The sequence below is a fragment of the Apodemus sylvaticus genome, chromosome 23 (assembly GCF_947179515.1).
Source record: "Apodemus sylvaticus chromosome 23, mApoSyl1.1, whole genome shotgun sequence".
NCBI classification, from domain to species: Eukaryota; Metazoa; Chordata; class Mammalia; order Rodentia; family Muridae; genus Apodemus; species Apodemus sylvaticus.
Window position 1 is genome coordinate 13,460,578 of NC_067494.1, and position 20,122 is coordinate 13,480,699.

The following is a 20,122-nucleotide window of genomic DNA, read 5'->3' on the forward strand; positions in this document are numbered from 1 at the left end:
GCTCAGCAGTCAAGAGCACTGACTGCTCTTCCAGAGGTCCTGAGTTCAATTCCCAGCAACCACATGGAGGCTCACATCCATCTGTAATGGGATCCAATGCCCTCTTCTGTCTGAAGACAACTAAGTGTATATAGATACATAAAGTAAATAAATCTTAAAAAAAAAAGTTCTGACTCCTGAATAAGCTGTCCAGGAACTTCAGAGGTTAGCCTCTGAGCACGAAGACACTCTGCACTCATGTCCCAAACCTCAGCTCATTAGCACTATGACTTTTGTGTCTCAGTGCCCGCCGACAGAGCGAGAATGTTGGGGCTAGGGATGTCCAAACCCAGCCATGCCTCAAAGCGGCCAGAGAGCTCTACTCAAAGTGGATTTCTATAGCTAGAGTATAGAGGATGTTTTTCAGAGCCATAAAAATATTCTCTGTGATATCTAATGGTGGGGAGACATCATCCTATTATCCAGAGCCACAGACTGCATAGTCCTAAGAGTGAGCCCGTGGGAACGGACTCTAGGTGACTAGGATATCCTAGTCCAAGTTCATCAGCAGTAACAAGTGTGTCGTCGAGATGGGGAGTGCTCACACTGGGACAGCTCACACGCATGTTGGAGTGGAGAACATACAGGAAACCGTGGCTTTCCTCTCAATTTCATGATTAATTTAAAACTTTAATTTTTTGTTTTTTGTTTTTTGTTTTTGTTGTTTGTTTTTTCGAGAAAGGGTTTCTCTGTGTAGCCCTGGCTATTCTGGAACTTACTCTGTAGACCAAGATAGCCTTGAACTCAGAAATCCACCTGCCTCTGCCTCCCAGAGTGCTGGGATTACAGGCATGTGCCACTGCACAGCAAAAATAAATAAATAAATAAATAAATAAAAATAAAAAATAAATAAATAAATAAATAAATAAAAAAAGAAAAATCTAGTTCCTGGCCCTTAACTCCAGAAGACTATTGCTGGTTGGTCTGAGACGGACTGGCGAGCTGATTCATTGGGAAGAATTGACACTCACTGGTTAAAAGTCGTGACGAGGAAACATGTCTATGGGAACAGATATGTACACATCTACACGTAGAAATTCATAACTGTTCGGGGCATCTTACAGCTTCTAGGTTTCCTTCATGTCCTAGCATGCTGTCTTAAGCAGATCTTCCTCACTGATGGTGAACGTTTTGCTCGGTGTAACCTTGTGCATACTGGATTACTAAATGAATGATATTCAGTGACTGTGGTGATTAAAATGAGAACACCTTCCCCCCTTAAGCACATGTAATCGGGTGCCTGGTCACTAGCTGGTGACACTCACTGGGAAGGCTTAAGGGGTGTGGTGGCCTTGTTGGAGGTGTGGCCACTGGGAGCAGGCTCTGAGAGTTTAAAGATCTTAGCCACTTCAAGTTTGCAGTTTCTGCTTCACGCTTAGGATTTAAGATGAGGCTCCCGGCTTGCTGCTTCAGTCCCTTAAGCCACCAAGCTCACCCTCCAGCATGGCCTTCCTGCCACGGTGGTGCTGGGCTGCTGTGCTCTGGAGCTCAGAGCCCTGGTAAACCCTTCCTTCTCTCAGTCGCGTGGGTCGTGGCGTCATCAGAGTAAAAGAAAAGTAAGACGGCAACTCAGAGATGATTTTTTTAAAAGCTAACAAGGGCTCTTCAAACCACTGAAGAAAGTCAGAGCTGAAATGGCAGAGGCTGACACACCCAGACTATACAAGCACTCATTATCTTTACACAATAAATAAACAGCTCTGACCTGGAACCAGAATGGTAATAGCTGTCTGCACGGCCTTTCGGATGATGCTGTCCAAGGCGAACATCCAATGAGGCTTGATGTTATGATTCCGAAGAACTTTATTGACCTGGAAAAACAATGACCTTTAGTCTATGGTATATTATTTATTACTATTTATTACTGTTATTCTATTCCTCCAAGGTGTGTGTGTGTCCATGGGCGTATGCATGAGGAAGAAGAGGAGGAAGGCTACAGTTTGGGTACTTAGCACAGCTGGTAGAAGGTGTAAAAGCAAGAGAGAGAGGTTCATTCACGATTTGGAAACAAAAAATCAAGGGAAGAGAGTCCAAATTAGCATCCATGTACACCGCACACCTTGCCGCAATGTGAGCTTTGTCATCTTTCCCTGCAACGGCTGCTGATGCCTGTCTACACAGGGGAACAATCTGCTGGAGATTTCCACAAGGCCCAGTCACATTAAAAAATGGTTGTTGTAAAGATAACTTATTATAATGACTGGTAAAGGTCCCACCCATCCAAACAGTCACACACCCGACCATTCTGTCCTTTCAAAAAAGTATAGCAAAGCTGGGTGGTGGTGGTGCACGTCTGTAATCCCAGCACTCTGGGAGGCAGAGGCAGGTGGATTTCTGAGTTCGAGGCCAGCCTGGTCTACAGAGTGAGTTCCAGGACAGCCAGGGCTACACAGAGAAACCTTGTCTCAAAAAAAACCAAATCCAAAACAAAACAAAACAAAACAAAACAAGTATTGCGAAGTACATAGAATATAAGACTTCCCATGTTAATCATTTTTATCTGCTCAGATGAGTTTTAATAATATAAAATTAGTGGTTTCAACCTCCTGAGGCAGCGTGTACCCGCATGGAGGTCCTTACCGACCATCCTTAGGACTCTTTCTCACACAGAATTGGAACTCGGGACCCAGTCAGATCTCAGTTGTCACCCAATGAATTGGTTTTTGCAAGACCATCCTGCTTGACTCAGCATGACATTCTCGGGATCCATTCACATCTACAACCTGTGCCGGAATTTCTTTTTTTTTTAAAGATGGAGCAGAATTCCCTTAACATGTGAATTGAGTCTGCTACCTCCTGGTTCACACTGTCATCTGTGGAAGCAGGGGAAATGGTGGCTGAGCTGCAAACTCGCGCCAAGAGTCGGAACAACAGCTGTTCAGTCTTTCCCTTGGTCCAGACTCATCAACCTGGTTTAGGAGAGAGCCAGCCTGGGGATTTTCTCATAGTAGCTGCTCCCAAGAACACGAACTACTTCTTGGACCTCACTTGTTCCAGGAAATTCTTTTGGAGTGAGGTTGCAGTACCGCCACTTACTTCTTAAAAGAACTGGGCTGCTGATGTGTCTAACCAGCCTATCACTTAGGAAATAGGAGTATTTTAAATGTGAATCCTTTATAACCACGACCTGCCTGCACACCCCCTTATTACACAGGGGATTGCTCAATGCCTCATTACACAGCGTGTTACCCAACAAGAGCGCTGGACAGACAGGCGAGGGGCGAAGCTGGGATGAGCCGCATGTCTGTGTCTGACCTGGGCCCAAGGCCCAGGATTACAGCTCAACAGCTCTCCTTCTGAATTCTCCAGCCAATTCGCACCCAAGCGCTTGCCCAGAGGCCAGGGTGTGGGCAAGCACAAATCAGCTTTGTCACTGCACTCTATGGCAGAGGGCTGGGTTGCCACAGTTGCAGTGTAAGCATGCCTTAGCATTTAGTATTAGTGACAGGCGCTGCCAGCTGCTGTGATTCTCTGTGACCTCCTCGGTCCAGTCAAGAATCGAGTTCATCATTACAGCAGAAAAACCAAACAGATTCCACCCAGAACACCAGTGCCTATTGAAGGCTGAAGATCCAGTTTGGAATGGAGGATTGTTTCTTGTTTCAAATACAAATGTCAAGAAACCATCGAACACAGGAGTAATACATTATGAGTTAATGTTAAAAATTTAAATAAAGTGTGATTTTATATTCACATAACAGGCACCATCAAGATTTTTTTTCCTGCCTCCCATACCTTGTAAGTGAGTCTGAGAGTGGCTTGCAAAGGCTAGGGAGAAGCCTTATCCAAGAACAAGAGGAAAGGTTTTGAATCAGACTTGCAGAATAGCTTCTAGTTCATATTGCATAAGACTGTCGGCGATCTCTCATTAGATCACGATTCGTTTCCACTCACCAACTGTCTGTACTCTGAACCGTATTTCCGGTGGGAACATAGTGGATACTTTTGAAATGAACCTGTTAAGAATGTTTGCCAGAGAAAAGCCATTGGGGCGGAGGGGAGTGGTCACCAATTTAACAGTGAGCATTCCCAGGTGTAATAGTGCATTTCTCTCAGTGGCCACTAGATGGCACTTCTCATACAGCATTACAAAGCACATGACTAACTTGCACTGATTCAGAGGCCAAACCAGCCCCATGATCCCCAGGAGAGCCCCAGCCTTGGAAATGTCTGTCAGTCTTGCTCTTTCCCATGGTGGCCCAGCTGTGTGGGTCTCTGAGGGAACTCAGTAAATACCTCACTTCTGTCCTCTGAAGAGGATGCCGTTGATCGAGTAAATGAAAGGGAGCAGAATTTAAATTGTAATCACGGCGCGCGCGGACTTACCGCATCCTGGAAGCCAAAGAGGACCACCTGCACCTGGCTGATGCCGTGGCTGTCGAAGTCGAGCTCCAGTTTGAGCTTGGAGAGGGTGGTGGCTATGATCTTCCGGTCAGTGGACCTCACGAACTCTCTGAGGCTTGAGATGAGGGTTGTGATGTGCTCCCACTTTAGCTTAGGCTCTTCAGCACCCTGCAAACAAAACCCCCCGCAGGGCCTCAGTCACTCTGTTCTCCACACCAGCTCTCCCCCACCCCCTTCTCAGGAGACCTGAGCCCCAAGAGGCCTATAATGACAAAGAGTGTGTTTTGAAATCTGCGACTCCTGTTAGTAGCCATCACGGCTGCCAGAAGTAACCAACCTTTGGAGAAACAGCCTTCCGCCCACGCAGGTCGGTAGCCAGGACACATTTGGGCCGTGCCCAGATGGGGAGAGTTTGAGGCGCTGAGAATTCTGTTCTCAGGAACTTTAATTGGACACTAAGGTGAGAGAGGGGCACCGAGCCTCGGAATCTTAATCTGAGTCCGCCCATAGAAAGGTCACGACCCAGGGTCAGGGGTGCACCCAAGGACAGCAGAGGAGAGCAGGGGAGTCAAGAATGACAATGTGTAGGGAAAGAGAAGGAGACAGGACAGAGGCAAATTGCAGAAGGTCAGCAGCAGCTAAGGAAGGGCAAAGATGGAAGGAACCACAGCGCTTTCTGCCTCCCAGACTCACAGACCAAGGTCCTCTTGGCCAGGCTCAGCCGGGTACCAATGGGCTACCTCTCCTGGCTGTGTGAATCTATCAAAAGCTATGCCTGGCCCTTCCACTGCCTTAAAGTCAATTCCTTGTCCTAAAAGGGGCCAGCTTTGGAACGCAGCCTTAACACCAACTGGGCAATCAGTTATAAAAAAAAAAAAAAACGAACCAAAGAAAGGTTCACATATTTAAATAGACCTCTCTTTAAAGTGATTTTCATTTTAATTTATTTTAATGTGAGCAAGGCACACTGAGCCAGTAAAGAAAACCTAATTTAAAGACGCTGTTTATCCTCATTAAACTTCAAGGATTTCTATTAAGCTAACTTCTAAGTTCGTATTGCACTTTCTAACTGTATTATTAAAATTAAGTTTCTCCACCGGGCCAATAAAATTCCCGTCACTAGAATTCCATGAAAAATTTCACAAAAGCGCCCTCACCTTTTCTACAGATATTCCTGATCTGGGAGCTAGGTCCCTGTTCAAGTTCTCATGAGAAAAATCTGAACTGAGAGGCCTAAAGGCTGTCATTAAAGAAAGAGTTTAAAATTACGCTGAGAACAATTACGTGCTTTGTTTCTTTCTCACCACAAACTAAATGGCAGCCAGAGGGGGGATTCACAGGCAACTCCACAACACCAGGGCACTATCAGGGGAAAAAGCCGAGTTTACCCAGCGGCTAGGAGAGCAAACACTTATGTTTGATGTCAGGTCTGTCTTCAGAACAGCAGCAGGGGCACCACCAACAACAGAAACAGGAAGCCTTTGGATTCTGGATGCGAGTGTTGCTGTCCTACACAAGAGTCTGCCCTGGGAAACACTTTCTGTCCAGGCCGCCTCATCTGGTTCCTCCTCATCACTTCTGTCCTAACTCACATCCCTCTGTGGTAACTCATTAGACGGTTCCTTTCTGAGCAGGCATGTTCTGCGGGGTCAACGTGTCTCAGAACAATGGTGGCATTGACAATGAGCCTTTCCCACAAATTCAGCATTCATAGGTTTTTCTGCCAAAGTCCTCTCTAGTCTTGTGTGCACAGGTGTGTGTGTGTGATACAGATATGCACATATGTGAAGGTCACAAGCAGATATTGGGCTATCTCCCTCTATTCTCTTATTACATGGATACAAGTTCTCTCAATGAACTGAAAGGACCTTCCATCTCAGCTTGGGCTGGGTTTATATGCATGCCCTGCCACGCCCAGCTTTTGATAGGAAGGGAGATTTGGATTTGAACTCTGCTCCTCCTGTTCACAGGAAATTCTCTTGTCTACGGAACCCTCTCCCTATTCTTTACTCCTTCCACTGTTAGCGATTGGTGGAAGGTGATAAGGTTTAAAGGCGTGTCTGAGGCCAGGGAGATGGCTCAGCAGGTAAGATCACTCTCCAGGAAAGCAAGACCTGAGCTCAAATCCCTAACACAGAAAGAGAAGGCCTTGTCTTCACCTGCCTGTAACCCCAGCATCACGACGCAGAGACTGGTGAATCCTGAGAGCTCACAGGCCAGTCAACCTCGCTGACAGAGCAAGCTTCAGGTGGAGACACTGTCTCAAGGTCAATAAGTCAGAGAGTAGGAGAGGAAATCAAAGGTCAATCTGCTCTGACCTCTGACCTCTGACCTCCACATGTGCATATACCTGCACGCTCCTGTGCATGCAACATACACATGCTTACCTCCATCCCATAACACACTTCACAGCACACACATACAAGATACACATACCCCAAAATAAAAAAAATTAAAAAAAGCTTTTATGGGTTAATATACTAAGGACCTGACCAATAATCCCCTTTGGGTTTGTTCTGTCGTGTAGAATGAAATGTAAATATTTCTCTAGAAAGGTTTAAAAACGTTAAGAAAATAATGTCTACATAGAAGGGATTGTGATCAAGGTGCATGATGTGAAACTCTCAGAGAATCAAACAAAATGTTATGTAGTGGCGGGGGTGGGGTGGAGGGGTGGGAGGGGGTGTGGGGGTGGGGGGTGGGGGAGAAAATTATTTCTGCCTGGTTGTAGAATAATAAAGAAACTAGGTAACTATTACTAGGTTGGTTAACAGTAACAGGTTCCCATTTGTACAGTGTTTTTTTTTATTTTGACCTAAGTTTCCCATGACTCAGGGACTCCTGCTAGCAATCCCATGAGGCTTTGTCTAACAGGCGAAGCAGCTCTGGTTCTGAGGAGCTCAGTAACTTACCCGGATGGCACAGCCCTGAAATGAGGGAGCCGGGACTCCGACCAAGGCAAGTCCAACAAACTTACTCCAAGTGTCTAACTATCTATCCCCCTGCCACGAGCTGGAACATCAGCTGGAGTCAACACCTGTTCTGCCCCCTAGTCACCACGTGCTGCGGCAGATGGATGTCCCTCTAAGGAATTCACAGTGTCCTGAACAGGGCAGCCCACCACTGTCATCCGACCATGTGGGTGTGAGTCTGGCTGGCAGTTTCGGGTCCTCTAGGAGCTTCTTGGTGTCCACGGCCTTCTCTCTAAGGCTGACCTGGATGTGGGTCCTCAATCTTTTCTCTCATAGAAAACATTCAAGTGAGCTTTATTTTAAAATGTAGATATAAGCTGGTCGGTGGTGGCGCATGCTTGTAATCCCAGCACACTGGGAGGCAGAGGCAGGAGGATTTCTGAGTTCAAGGCCAGTCTGGTCTACAGAGTGAGTTCCAGGACAGCCAGGGCTACACAGAGAAACCCTGTCTCGAAAAAAACAAATCCAAAAAATGTAGATATGCTAATCCACTGAAAATAATTTGAAAAAAATCCTCAAATTTTAGGGTTTTATTAGGTTTACTAGGTTCATAATAAGCCATAGCCCAGTGGTAGAACACGTGCTTGAGATATTCCAGGCCCGGGGTTTAATCCCACAAGTGTATTCATTCAGTCAATCAGTCAGTTAATCAAAATTTCAGCAGTCACAGGAATGAGTGTTCTGGAAAATGGAGCTACAGTGAGAACCCAGGCAGTGACGTCACAGTCCATTAGGAGTCAAAGAAACAAAAAACAAAACAAAACAAAAACAAGAACACATCTTCTGTACCGGAAAACTGTGCCTTTTTGGAATGTGGATAATTTAGACAATTCCTGACCTAAAAATAAACATCATAAAGTCACGGCCATCAGCGAAGCCTTCATCCCAGCGTGGATAGCAGTGACCTTCCACCCCTGCTTTTCCACCATTTGCCGTGTCAGGGAGCCAGGGCAGTGTGGAGGTTATGACTAGACATCCTGGAGCCAGACTGTCTCAATCCCAACTCCATCTTTCAAGGGTGCATGACGCTGGGAGCCACACACGCCCTCTGTGTATTGCTTTCTTCACCTGGAAAAGATGGCTGCTAATAGTACCCTTTAGTTCTGGCATCCTGAGGATTGAAGGAGTGTGCACAGAGATCATGGCCCGAGCTTTGTGCTGTGGTCACAATGTATCTAATAACAGTAGTAGTAGTAGTAGTAGTAGTAGTAGTAGTAGTAGTAGTAGTTGTTCTTCTTCTTCTTCTTCTTCTCCTCCTTCTCCTCCTCCTCTTCCTCCTCCTCCTCCTCCACTTCTTATTCTTCTCCTTCCTCCTCCTCTTCTTCTTCCTTCTCTCCTCCTCTTCTTCCTTCTCCTCTCTCTTATCCTTCTTCTGCTCCCCTGCCTCCTCCTCCTCGTCCTTCTCCTCTTCTCTTACAATGTCAACTTTGGTGGGATACGGAGTTATATTTTGTTCACTGTTGTATCCCCTGCTTGTGGAAGAGACCTGGTGTGATGGTTTATATATGCTCAGCCCAGGGAGTGGCACTATTAGAAGGTATGGCCCTGTTGGAGTGGGAGTGTCACTGTGGGTGTGGGCTATACGACCCTCATCCTAGCTGCCTGGAAGTAGTCTCCTCATAGCAGCCTTCAGATGAAGATGTAGAACTCTCAGCTCTGCCTGTACCATGACTGCCTGGATGCTGCCATGTTCCTACCTTGATGATACCGGACTGAATCTCTGAACCTGTAAGCCAGCCCCAATTAAATGTCCTTTGTAAGGCTTGCATTGGTCATGGTGTCTGCTCACAACAGTAAGACCCCAACTAAAACACCTGGCATTCAGCATATGAGCAGTGTTGGCTGAATGACTACATGAACTGCAAGCCACACATCTGCTCCCTCCATCCAACCTTGGTTCCTCATATCTCAATCTGTCCTCTTCTCTGTTCCTGAAGGATCCCCAGGGGCACACCTGGCCTCCCTGACAACTACCGTATCCTGTTACCTAGAGGCCTGCCTGCCTGCCTTCTCAGGCCACAACACCTGTTTCCTGAGCCTCATGATCACTGTGGTCCCTGCCTGAGATAGCTTTCTATTAGGACCACAGTTGGTCTCCTTCAGAAAGTAGTGACGGCATTCTCTAAGTTCTCTCTGCAGCCGGAGCCTTTACTGGCACACACATTGCTCTCCATATGAGATCCAAAAGGTGGATATTAGGGAATCCTTATGGTGACAGGATGTTCAGACTCAGGGAACAGCACAGAAGCCTAGTGTGGCTGACGAGACATACCTGGTGCTGAACAGGAAGAGCCAAGAGAGAGGACATGGCTCCTCATCTGTGCTGACGGAAGACAAGGTCAGGCCAACGGTTGGACTGGGATAGTCACACCCTGGCCCACCCATCTACTCTCTTTGCAGCCATTTCCCTAGGACCAAGAGAGGAGCAGAGCTGTGTGCAGTCCACACTGCCACAGCCATGAGCTGTCCACAGTGTTCACGGGGCTGACAGAGGATGACAGATATCATGCTGAGGATTTGCTGTGTCTGTGGGAAGAAAGCGTGCACTTGCAAGAGGCCTGGGCTGTGGCCTATCTGCTGGAACTGGGGGACTCCTATTACCTCGGGCGTAAGTAAGGATGGCGTCCAGTCCACCTGGACTGGAATCTTCCTAAGATGCTCGAGAGACACCAGGGTGCTCATGTGCAGAGAGCAGGGCATCTTGGGATACTGGGAGAAGACCATCATCCATTCTCAGAAGACAGTAAATACGCTGGCCTTGCACTGTAAGCCTCTAGAACTTCAAGAGAATACATTTCTCCTGAGCGAGACACCTGGTTTGTGGCCTTTGGCAAGGTGTTCGGTTGGTTTGATTGCTCTTCACACAGGAATTCTAACATATGACTCAATTGCTCGCTGCTGCCCCCCTCCTGTGTGGATCTGGTGACCTCATAAGCTAGGGTTCCATCTGCTGATCAAAGGCACAGCTGACAGGCAGCCTTGCGCTAACGTCGAGATCAGCAATTCACGTGGCTTAACCCCCGTTTATCGACCCTGTGAATGAGCAGCAGAATTGTGTAGGCTGCCGCGTGTGCCATCCAAGTACTGTGTCTGCGTATGGACACTAAGTCCCGCACACTAACTTGCTAATAAACCAGCACATCCACCATTTCTACTGTGCTCTATTAGAGCTGAGGCTTTACCCCTTCAAGGGGGACTGTAAACACCTTAATCTCATCAGTTCTTCTCTTAAAAATGCAAGGACGGGGAGGAAGGGAGGGGTGAAGGGGGAAGAAGAACTGAAGAAGGGAGCACATCAGAAAGGATGAAGGAAGGATGGACAGAGGAGGGAGACGGAGAGGTGGGGATGGAGAGCAGCCAGCAGGAAAGGGGAACCGCATTGCTTTCGATGTAACAACAATTAGTATTCACAAACGTAGTTTCACACTTGAGAGGGTTTTTGTTTGTTTACCAGAAGGAAGGGCTTTTATCGTTATTTTTTTTTGCAAAATAAGGTCTCCCTATGTAGCCCAGGGTGGCCTAGAACTCTCCATCCCCCTGCCTCAGCCTTGCAGGGGTTAGGTCACTCAGGGTGTAGGTTGGTCTCACTGCTCAGAGTCCTACAGCCGCCATACACTTCCAGATCTCCTGGGCAACTCCAGGGTGAAAATCTGTGGCATTTGCCTGGGGTATGGTGGGTGCCCCTGTAGCCCCACCTAGTCAGGAGGTAGAGTATAAGGACAGCTTGAGCCCAGCCAGGTCAGCACAATGGAAATCGATCTTTCAGAAATTAAACTGGGGAGGGGGGAGTCATAAAATATGGAGTGTAAAAAAGCAAATCAATAAATTTTTTTAAATGAGAAAATTAATTAATTAATTGTTAATTAAAGTAGCCGGGTGGCAGTGGTGTCAGAGGCTGCACACGCCTTTAATCCGAACACTAGGGAGGCAGAGGCAGGCCAGTCTCTGAGTTTGAGGTCAGCCTGGTCTACAGAGAGAGTTCCAGGACAGTTGGGGCTACATGGAGAAACTCTGTCTTGAAAACAAACACCACCACCAAAAAGATTAAATAAAATTAACAAAATAAAACAACAACAACAACAACAACAAAACTATGTAAATCTTCAGGAAGGGAAGGGCCCCGGAGGAGGCTTTACCTGGGCCAGAGATTCCATTAGGTTCCTTACAACCTTGTCCTGGTCTTCGGTCAGGATCCTGTGAAGGGTCGCCCGCCTCTCACTATCCTTTCTCAGCATAAAAAAGCCGGAGTCTTTCTCCTCAGGAGATGGGGGCGCGCTGTGATCCTCAAAGTTTTCATCCGGAATGCTGTAATAATGGGTACAACATAAGTCAGGGTCTCCTCACAGAGCGACAGTCCACAGGGCATGCCTTTCGTCACAAGCAAGTCAGCTCTTTACCCAAGGAACAACGTCCGGATCCCTTTCCCGTCCTTTTCTCCACAGGACTTAGCTCTGGATTTGAAGGAGAAGGGGTCCGCCTTCAGCTCCGTGTCAGGAGAAACAGAGCCATACTCGCTACTGCTGCTGGTGTCTTCCACTAGGACAGGGACCGGCAGGGAGATGCTTCTAAGATACTCTGTGACAGGAGGAGAGAGGGAGAGATGGCAGCTGACACTCTAAGAACTTTATCCTGACTAGCAGGCACATCTTCGAAAGAGCCAGTATCCTTTGTCACGCCCACGACTGGATAAATCACGCCCTGTAAGAAGCCGATCATGTGATCGCCAACCCTGCCTCACTCAAAATAACATAGGACCCTCTTGGACCCTGAAGGGGACATCTCCCAGGAAGGAAGAATCAGGCTGCAGGCTCAGCACGTCCTGGGCTCCCATTTTAACTGATGACTTCAATAGAGATTTATAGGTCTCATTCCCCATATCTCAAAATAGAATGAGACGCACGATTTAAAACTTGAAAGCTATATCCTCACAGGTGTGAAGGTTCACCTTAGTATCTGTGGCTGCCCTGGACGTAGGAAGGAAAGAGATGCTGTGGGTATAAGCAACAGGATCTGACCCTGCTTCCCCTCAGACAAATATGCTGACTGCCACACGTCACGGCAGGAGGAGGCACACCAACAGTTTTGGAAACCAAGAGACCTCTAGGACTCTCCCTTCCTAGATGCCAGACATGAATCCCACTGCAAACACATTCATCTGCCTTACTGAAGACTAAGACGCATAATCAGAGCTCCCGACATTTCATTCCAAACTGTTCTAAAGACAGCAAAATTCTGCCAGAAACATCTTTAATGTCTCAACATTACAAACATCTCTTACTAAAAATAAGGCAAGTGTAAAGTTATATATATATAAAGTAAAAGCATGCATGGCTGCTTGGAAACCATTTTTTATTTAATTTCTGTTATGCTGGGTTGAGCTGAGCTCGCCTGAGTCTTAAAGACTGTGGATAATCAGTCAGCAAAGGCTCCTCTACCTCTGTTCCCCACCACTGCAAGTCGGCCATCATTGCCGGGGGGGTGCTGGCCACCGACCACCAGACAAAGGCCCACACTGTGATCACCCACTCTTCTTTCTGGTTTACAAACACCCAAGAGCAGGGTGGCAATCTTAGCTTCCCTTCTGTTAGAGCAGAAACGGCCTAGGTGACAAAGGGTTTACCTTAGCCCACAGTTCTAGGCTAAAATCCAGCACTTCAGGGACCAAGCGAGGACCCAGGTCAGGGCATGGTGATGCTCACACGGTCAACGGCCAACCTGATCTGACAACTCCTCACTAAGACATTCTTCTGGGGAGATTCTAGACTGGGTTAAGTTGACAAGTAAAACCAACAACAGGCCTTCTATTTTTCCTTTGGCTTCTCCAGGTACTTTTAGGTTGTAGACTGTGTGTGTGTGTGTGTGTGTGTGTGTGAATAAATGGTGTGTGCTGCATATGTAACTAAAGAAAATACAAAAAACTATGCCATAGCATTAATAGTAGTTCTTTCTAGAAGATACAATTTAGGGTGAAAATATTTTCCAAGTTTTTACACTAAGCAAATATTTTATATGTGCATCCAGGTGTGTACACATGTGTTTGTGCACATGTGTGGGGCCCAAAGCAAACTCCAGTATTGTTTCCTAGGCACTATATGTTTAAATTAAATATAAACATATATTTATATATTAAATATATTATATAAATATATATTATTCATGTAGTATATGTAGATATGTGTATATATATATATATATGAGCATATATATACACATATATACACTGCCACGCTTCCTGCCTTGATGATAATGGACTGAACCTCGGAACCTGTAAGCCAGTCCCAATTAAATGTTTTTCTTTATAAGAGTCGCCTTGGACGTGGGGTCTCGTCACAGCAAGGGAAACCCTAACAAAGACAAGTAGCAAAAGGGCTTTGATAAGAACCTGATTGAGCTAGGCACAGGCTGTAATCCCAGCACCTAAGATACCCAGGCAGATACCAGGTGAAGACTCAGCAGGGCGGGGCAGGTATTAATTTACAAATCAGTAAGACTCTATCTTCCCCAATAAATAAGGAATCAGCACCATGACCACTTGAACTTCAAAAGCAGAACTGGTATCTTGGGAATGAACAAATCAATAGTGTTTGCACTACCAGCTAAGATGTTCCTATCTTGTGCTTCTGTAAATGTAATCATGTGATGTGCAAGCACGCCTGTCTACCGAGCAGGGAGCAAGGCCTTAGCTATCCTGGTTTTTACCTCTCTGGTCTCCTTAGGGGGCCTGAGTAGCCAGCACTGAGAAAGCCTTTGTCCTGTGAATTTTAAGGTTGCTATGGATACTGACTGCCAAAAAGGAGGCCTCCCGGGGTAAAAGTCTACGTGGTTAAAGGCGGAACCTAGCCTCAATCATCTTATAGAGGACTTCTGTGGACACCGTGTGTCGTCCTGGCGCAGCCTCAGCCTGAGGAGAAGTCAACCCATGGACCTGGTTCTAAATTGCTCCTCTTGTTAAGCCCAGTGCCATGAAAAATGAAAATGCCCCTAAGATTTCTGTTCTCTAAAAATTAATGGAGATATATATTATTTACATATCATGATGAGAAAGAATGCAAGCTGGAGGGGAAGTCTCTGTAGCAGACAAGGGGCGTTATTTGATGATTCAGCCTACAAAGTGGGTTTGAGTGGAGCTCAGAAGAAATTTGGGTCAGTCACCAGGGACTTCAATGTAATTTAAAGCAAGGCGTGCCATAGCTTAGGGAAAGGGAACACACCCTTGCAGAATACCAATATTTCATAGAAAGGGGAGAGAGAAGCACCGGCAACGGAGAATGATGAGTCTCAGCCGCGGGAGGATGAGGCGTCAGAGAGGCCCACACACGGCTGAAACAAGACAAAACCGGCTTTCAGGCAAGAAGGCTCTGAGAACTGGGGAGAACTGAGAAAGTTCTGGTTGGATTTACCTCCGTGGGCCTCACTGGCAAGTTCAGTCAACTCGGGTTCAGAGGTCAAGTGGAAGGGCAAATAATGGACTACCAGGAATAGAAAGCAGAGGACACATGGAAATACTGGACCTGCAGACATGAATCTGTAATGGCAGAGAGGGAAAGAGCACAGTGCTAGGCGAGGGGCATATAGCCACCGGAGACTTATACCACAGGGAAAGGCTGGGCGGAAAGGACCCACCTGGGCTCCTGGCCTTCCAGGGATGCTGTCTGTCATTAGGGCTAGGAAGAAGGAATGGGTACTTGGGTGTCCAACTACACGCTTATGGGGGAATCTATTCTAGATTGTTCCGCTTGCTCTCTCATGTTCTGGAGCTCTGTGGGCCGAGAGGAAGAGCTGTGTCTCCACAGGCCTCGAACAGCACGGGTACCTGGATCCCAGCTCAGACAGGGGATTACTGGGCTCTCAGGCTGTGGAACAGGAGGTGGGAAGGGTTTCTAGTCACTGGCAGCCTTACTGCCAAGACTCACGAAGCCTGCAGCTCTGAGGAGCTGGCTGCAGGAATCCGAAGAGGCTGATGGTCAGCTCAGAGGAGTGTCTCTAGAGAATTATCGGCATTGCTGAGTTTTAAGGGCTCATGGAAAAGCATGTGAGTCCAAAGCCCTCTAAAGGAAAGCTTTATCAGAAGGCCAGGTTTGGCTGGGGAAAGGCGCAGGTGGCCCCATCTGTGGATAGGACCCAGATTGCCAAGAGTTCCCATCTAGAGGAAGAAGAGGTGCTAACTCAAAGAAATTAGCTATGCTCTCAGTTGCGGAAAGTGGGAATTTGTTGGATGCAATTTCCACAAGGAAATCTCAGAACAGATATTCAGGGGCAACCGGGACTTTCTAGGTTCCCCTCGTGGACAATCTAGGGACAAGGCTCCCCTCCAACACGAAGCCTCCCACCTAGACAGCCTGCCCGTCTCCAGTTGCCTAAGCCTTGGTGAGCAGTCCCCGCACTGTAGCTGCTCTGAGCTGGCTGAGCTCCCTCAAGAGAACAGGAGTCCAGGTTATGCTTCCAGACCATGGGAGGGGCCAGTAGGCATCTTAATAATGACTAGCAAACACCCAGTTAGTCCAGGTAGAAGGATCTCACTCTGACTCACTTCTTTTTTTTTTTAATTAGATATTTTCTTTATTTACATTTCAAATGTTATCCCCTTTCCTCATTTCCCCTCTGAAAACCCCCTATTCCCTCCCTCCCCCTGCTCACTAACCAACCCAACTCCTGCTTCCCTGTCCTGACATTCCCCTATACTGGGGCATGGAGCCTTCACAGGACCAAGGACCTCTCCTCTCATTGATGTCTGACAAGGCCATCCTTTGCTACATATGCGGCTGGAGGCATGTGCAATCTTTGGTTGGTGGTTTAGTCTCTGAAAGTTCTGGGGGTACTGGTTGGTTCATATTGTTGTTCCTCCTATGGGGCTGCAAACCCCTTCAGCTCCTTGGGTCCTGTCACTGAGCATTTGCCACTAATTCCTCTTGTGCTAAATGAAGAGCACCACTGAACCAATGACATTAAATAAATAAACTATCGTCTACCCAGCTTTGAGAATGATGACTAGTTTCGCCATCCAACGAGGTAGCTGGAAGCCTCAGGTGATTATTTACATTAACATTTAAATAAAAGCCACAGGCCTCAGCCACAGGTCCCATTTTTGAGTGTGAGACAACCACATAGGGTCTGGTGGCTGACGTACTGGACGGTGAAGACAGGACATGTCTGCTATTAGAAAACTCTGGACTCAGTGCTGGTTGGTTACACCGTTCCAGATCAAGTTCTCTCTGCTCTCTGCCCTTCTTTGCTAATTCTTTAGTAATTGGGTGCCGAGCCCCCTGGGGTCCAGTCGTGAGTGCCCTGTCCAGATCTGTCATCTGCACACATGCTAACTACCGGCACTACTAAGCCACCAGGTTCCTGGTAGGGCAGTATCTATGCTCTACCCAGAAATAGGTATATGACCTACAAAGTGCACCCAAGGAAAAAGGATAAAGGAAGGTTTTCTGTCATCAAGAAACCCCAGTCATGGTTAGATGTAATGGACTGGAGGCACAGAGGTCACAGAGACCCTCGAGAACAATGAGGTGGTACCTCTGCTCTTAGTTTGTTAGCATGTGTGTCTTACATGCTCCTTGGGGATATAGGGGATTCCCCTCTTCTGAGGGCAATCTTGTTCAGGTAAGGGGGTAGAGTAGGGAGGGATAATCTCTGGGAGGGAGAAACTCACAAGAGAAGTTCTAACAGGAAAATCCTGAAGGCCCCGAGAGAAAGATCAGGGACGCTCCGGCTATGGGAACCATGGTGAACAGCCTCCGGGGAAGCCGTGCTGAGCACAGGGGGCCTGCCTCAGGAAGAACCAACGTGCTTGTGTTTGTCACAGGTCTGACGCCAACACCCGTCCACTGACTCTCTTATAGTCTCAAGACCTTATAATAGCTTATCTAGAGCTAGACATCAAGCCAGGGCAGAGTCTAGATTCTTGCAGAATTACCCTGAACGCACAGCCAGAGGACATGGGAGCCTCAGCTGACCGGCAGAGAAAACCTGACACCTCACGCTCAGTCTGAGGCACACGCTCGCTGAGCAGACTGTGAGTAGAAGCAAGTACAGTTCACGCAATTTAATGTGTGTGGATGGGAAAGGCTTCCCACACATGAAAACCACGGCCCGTGGAAGGAACCCAAAGATGCCAGACTGAGAGGCTGGGCACAGCTCCAACGCTCCTCCAGGACATTAGTACAGTCTCAGAATCAACTCTGGGGAGCAACCAGCACAGAGTGACAGCTAAAAGAAGCTTTTGCACGACACATAGGAAACAAAAAAATAGAGGCCAAGGCATCAAAACTGACTTCTGTGCAATGCAGGGTACTCAGAAAGCTAAGAAGCGCTTGGGGTCTACCCTGAGGAAATGCAGGAGCTGCTTTCTATACCCCTGGATGCCTGTGGAGAAAAGAGGCAGCACCATAATCCTGTCTCTCTGCATCTTAGAGACAGCCTCGAACTCAGAATCACAGGAAAACCATAGTGAGAGTTACTGGAGAAAGACTGTTGAATGGGGAAGTCTGTTGCATGGGGAGCCTGGTGCATGGGGAACCTGTTGCATGGGGAGCCTGTTGCATGGGGAGCCTGTTGCATGGGGAACCTGGTACATGGGGAGCCTGTTGCATGGGGAACCTGGTACATGGGGAGCCTGTTGCATGGGGAGCCTGTTGCATGGGGAGCTTGGTGCATGGGGAACCTGTTGCATGGGGAGCCTGTTGCATGGGGAACCTGTTGCATGGGGAACCTGGTACATGGGGAGCCTGTTGCATGGGGAACCTGTTGCATGGGGAACCTGGTACATGGGGAGCCTGTTGCATGGGGAACCTGTTGCATGGGGAACCTGGTACATGGGGAGCCTGTTGAATGGGGAGCTTGGTGCATGGGGAGCTTGGTGCATGGGGAGCCTGGTACATGGGGAAAGCCTGGTGAAGGGGCTAATGAGGCACTTGAACAGCCTGCTGAGACCTGCTGGTGCTACTCCGCCCCCCACTACAATGGACATTAAAGCACTCCCACTCCAACCACCCACCCACCCACAGCCATCGACCTCTCCTTATTACTCTTCTAGATACTTTAGTTGACTTGAGCACAAACTTGTTATGATTTGCAAAAACTAACCAAATGAGACCAGACCACACCTCTTTGCCCGCTAGAGTACAGTGTACTGCCCTAAGATACCCAAAGAAGGTATATGAAATTGACATCTTCCTCCCAAAAAGATAGCCAACTGGTTTCTAGAAGGAAGACACAGACTTCATCCAACTGATGATTTAAAAAAAGCGGTCACCGCCCTGCGCTCAGGGAACAATAATCCAGTCTCTGCTATGGCAGAGGGCTGTTTGTACAGGAGGACACTGAGCCAGGCTGCGTGACTCCTCAGTGCTCAGGCGCCTCCCAGGTAAGCTGCAGGTGGGGAGGCGGTGGCCGAAAAAGCGTGGCCCGTGTCACATTTTGCCAGTTCTCAGGTCAGTGGGCAAAGGGAAGGGCCGACTCACCGTTCGATCCAGTCGAGAGAGCTGTGTGGGGGGAAAAGAAACAGCGTGTATCAGCTTTGTCGTTAAGCTGGGCAGCACACAAAACCCGAGCACCTAATAGGGGTCAATGTCATTTCCTGCCGTTCCTCTGCCCATCCAAGATAAACACCAAGGACCTTGGATAAATGCCAAGGACAGGCAGGTCCTTTACCCCATCTTTCTTCCCGAAATAAGTTATGGAATCACTGACCAAACTCGCTTATAAGTTACACTTCCGTTTTAACTGTTACTAGCAGCCAGACCACCTGCATTCCCTCCTCCTTTCTTCCATTTTGGGCAAATGTTCAGAAAGACCGTCTCTGAGAGGCAGCAGGTACTGCCTACCTCCTACAACTCAAAGGCTTCATTACCTAGATGTTTGGAAATTTAATAGTTTTGTTACAGCCAGTAGCCCATTTGTGGCACTGGGGAGTTTCAATCCTGAAGGACTCAAGATACCTCTTTCACCCTGTAACCTTTATTTCTCAATGCTAGAAAGCAGTAGAGGATGATACAGTTAACTATAATGAATATGCTGGAAGGCCATTACGGAGCAGGCCCCAGCATTTGTGAAATGGAAGGTAACATGACTTCCCGATAAGGAACCAAATGACCGATAGCAATATTGTCTTTACACCCATTTCCAGGGATACGGTATCTGGATGCTTACTTAGGGAAACACCGTTTCATTTAAAAGCTTAAGATTCAGAACCCAACCGGCTCCGTGCAGCAACCTACCCGAGAGTTTGGGTTGTGTCTTCTTCTTTTTGCTGGACACTTTTAAGAACTCGTCAATAAGCAAGTCGTTGGCACAGGCTCTCTTGTCGGGGTCTGGTTCAAAACACTTGAGGATGAATGCCTTGGCCTCCGCAGACATGGACTCTGGGATCTCTGGGTGGACCTTAAACATCCCCACCTACAGCCAAACCAAAAGCACTGAGCCCCCAGCATCCACTCTCCCTCACCCCGCCCCTTCTCCTCCTCTCCTCTCAGTGGGACCCAAGGCTTCCGGCACCAAGCGCCCTGACACTGAGTGGTATCCCCGGCCTGCCCCAGCGTTTCTGCGGGTGACCTGAGATGTGCTTTCTGTAGGTTACAGGAAGCTTACAGACTGCTTTTGTAGCTTCAGCAATGATGCAAGAAGATTTACTAGCTGAAGACATGCACAGTGTAGAGTAATAAGACATTCCTTCAAAACCTGAGAACACTTTAATATACTCTGCACACACACACACACACACACACACACACACACACAAAGATATTTTGTTGAGATCACTGAGC

At 47.6% G+C, this 20,122-nt stretch overlaps 1 protein-coding gene across 1 annotated transcript in view; it reads right to left on the bottom strand.

Annotated features, from left to right (window-relative positions):
• Map3k5 (mitogen-activated protein kinase kinase kinase 5) overlaps positions 1-20,122 on the bottom strand; it is a 208,393-nt gene that overhangs the window by 13,158 nt on the left and 175,113 nt on the right. The window contains exons 20-25 of the mRNA XM_052170035.1: positions 19,577-19,754; positions 18,821-18,841; positions 11,753-11,930; positions 11,492-11,660; positions 4,366-4,551; positions 1,745-1,850 (exon numbers count right to left, since the gene is read on the bottom strand). Of these exons, the coding sequence (XP_052025995.1) occupies positions 1,745-1,850; positions 4,366-4,551; positions 11,492-11,660; positions 11,753-11,930; positions 18,821-18,841; positions 19,577-19,754 (838 nt within the window). The remainder of the gene's footprint in view (positions 1-1,744; positions 1,851-4,365; positions 4,552-11,491; positions 11,661-11,752; positions 11,931-18,820; positions 18,842-19,576; positions 19,755-20,122) is intronic.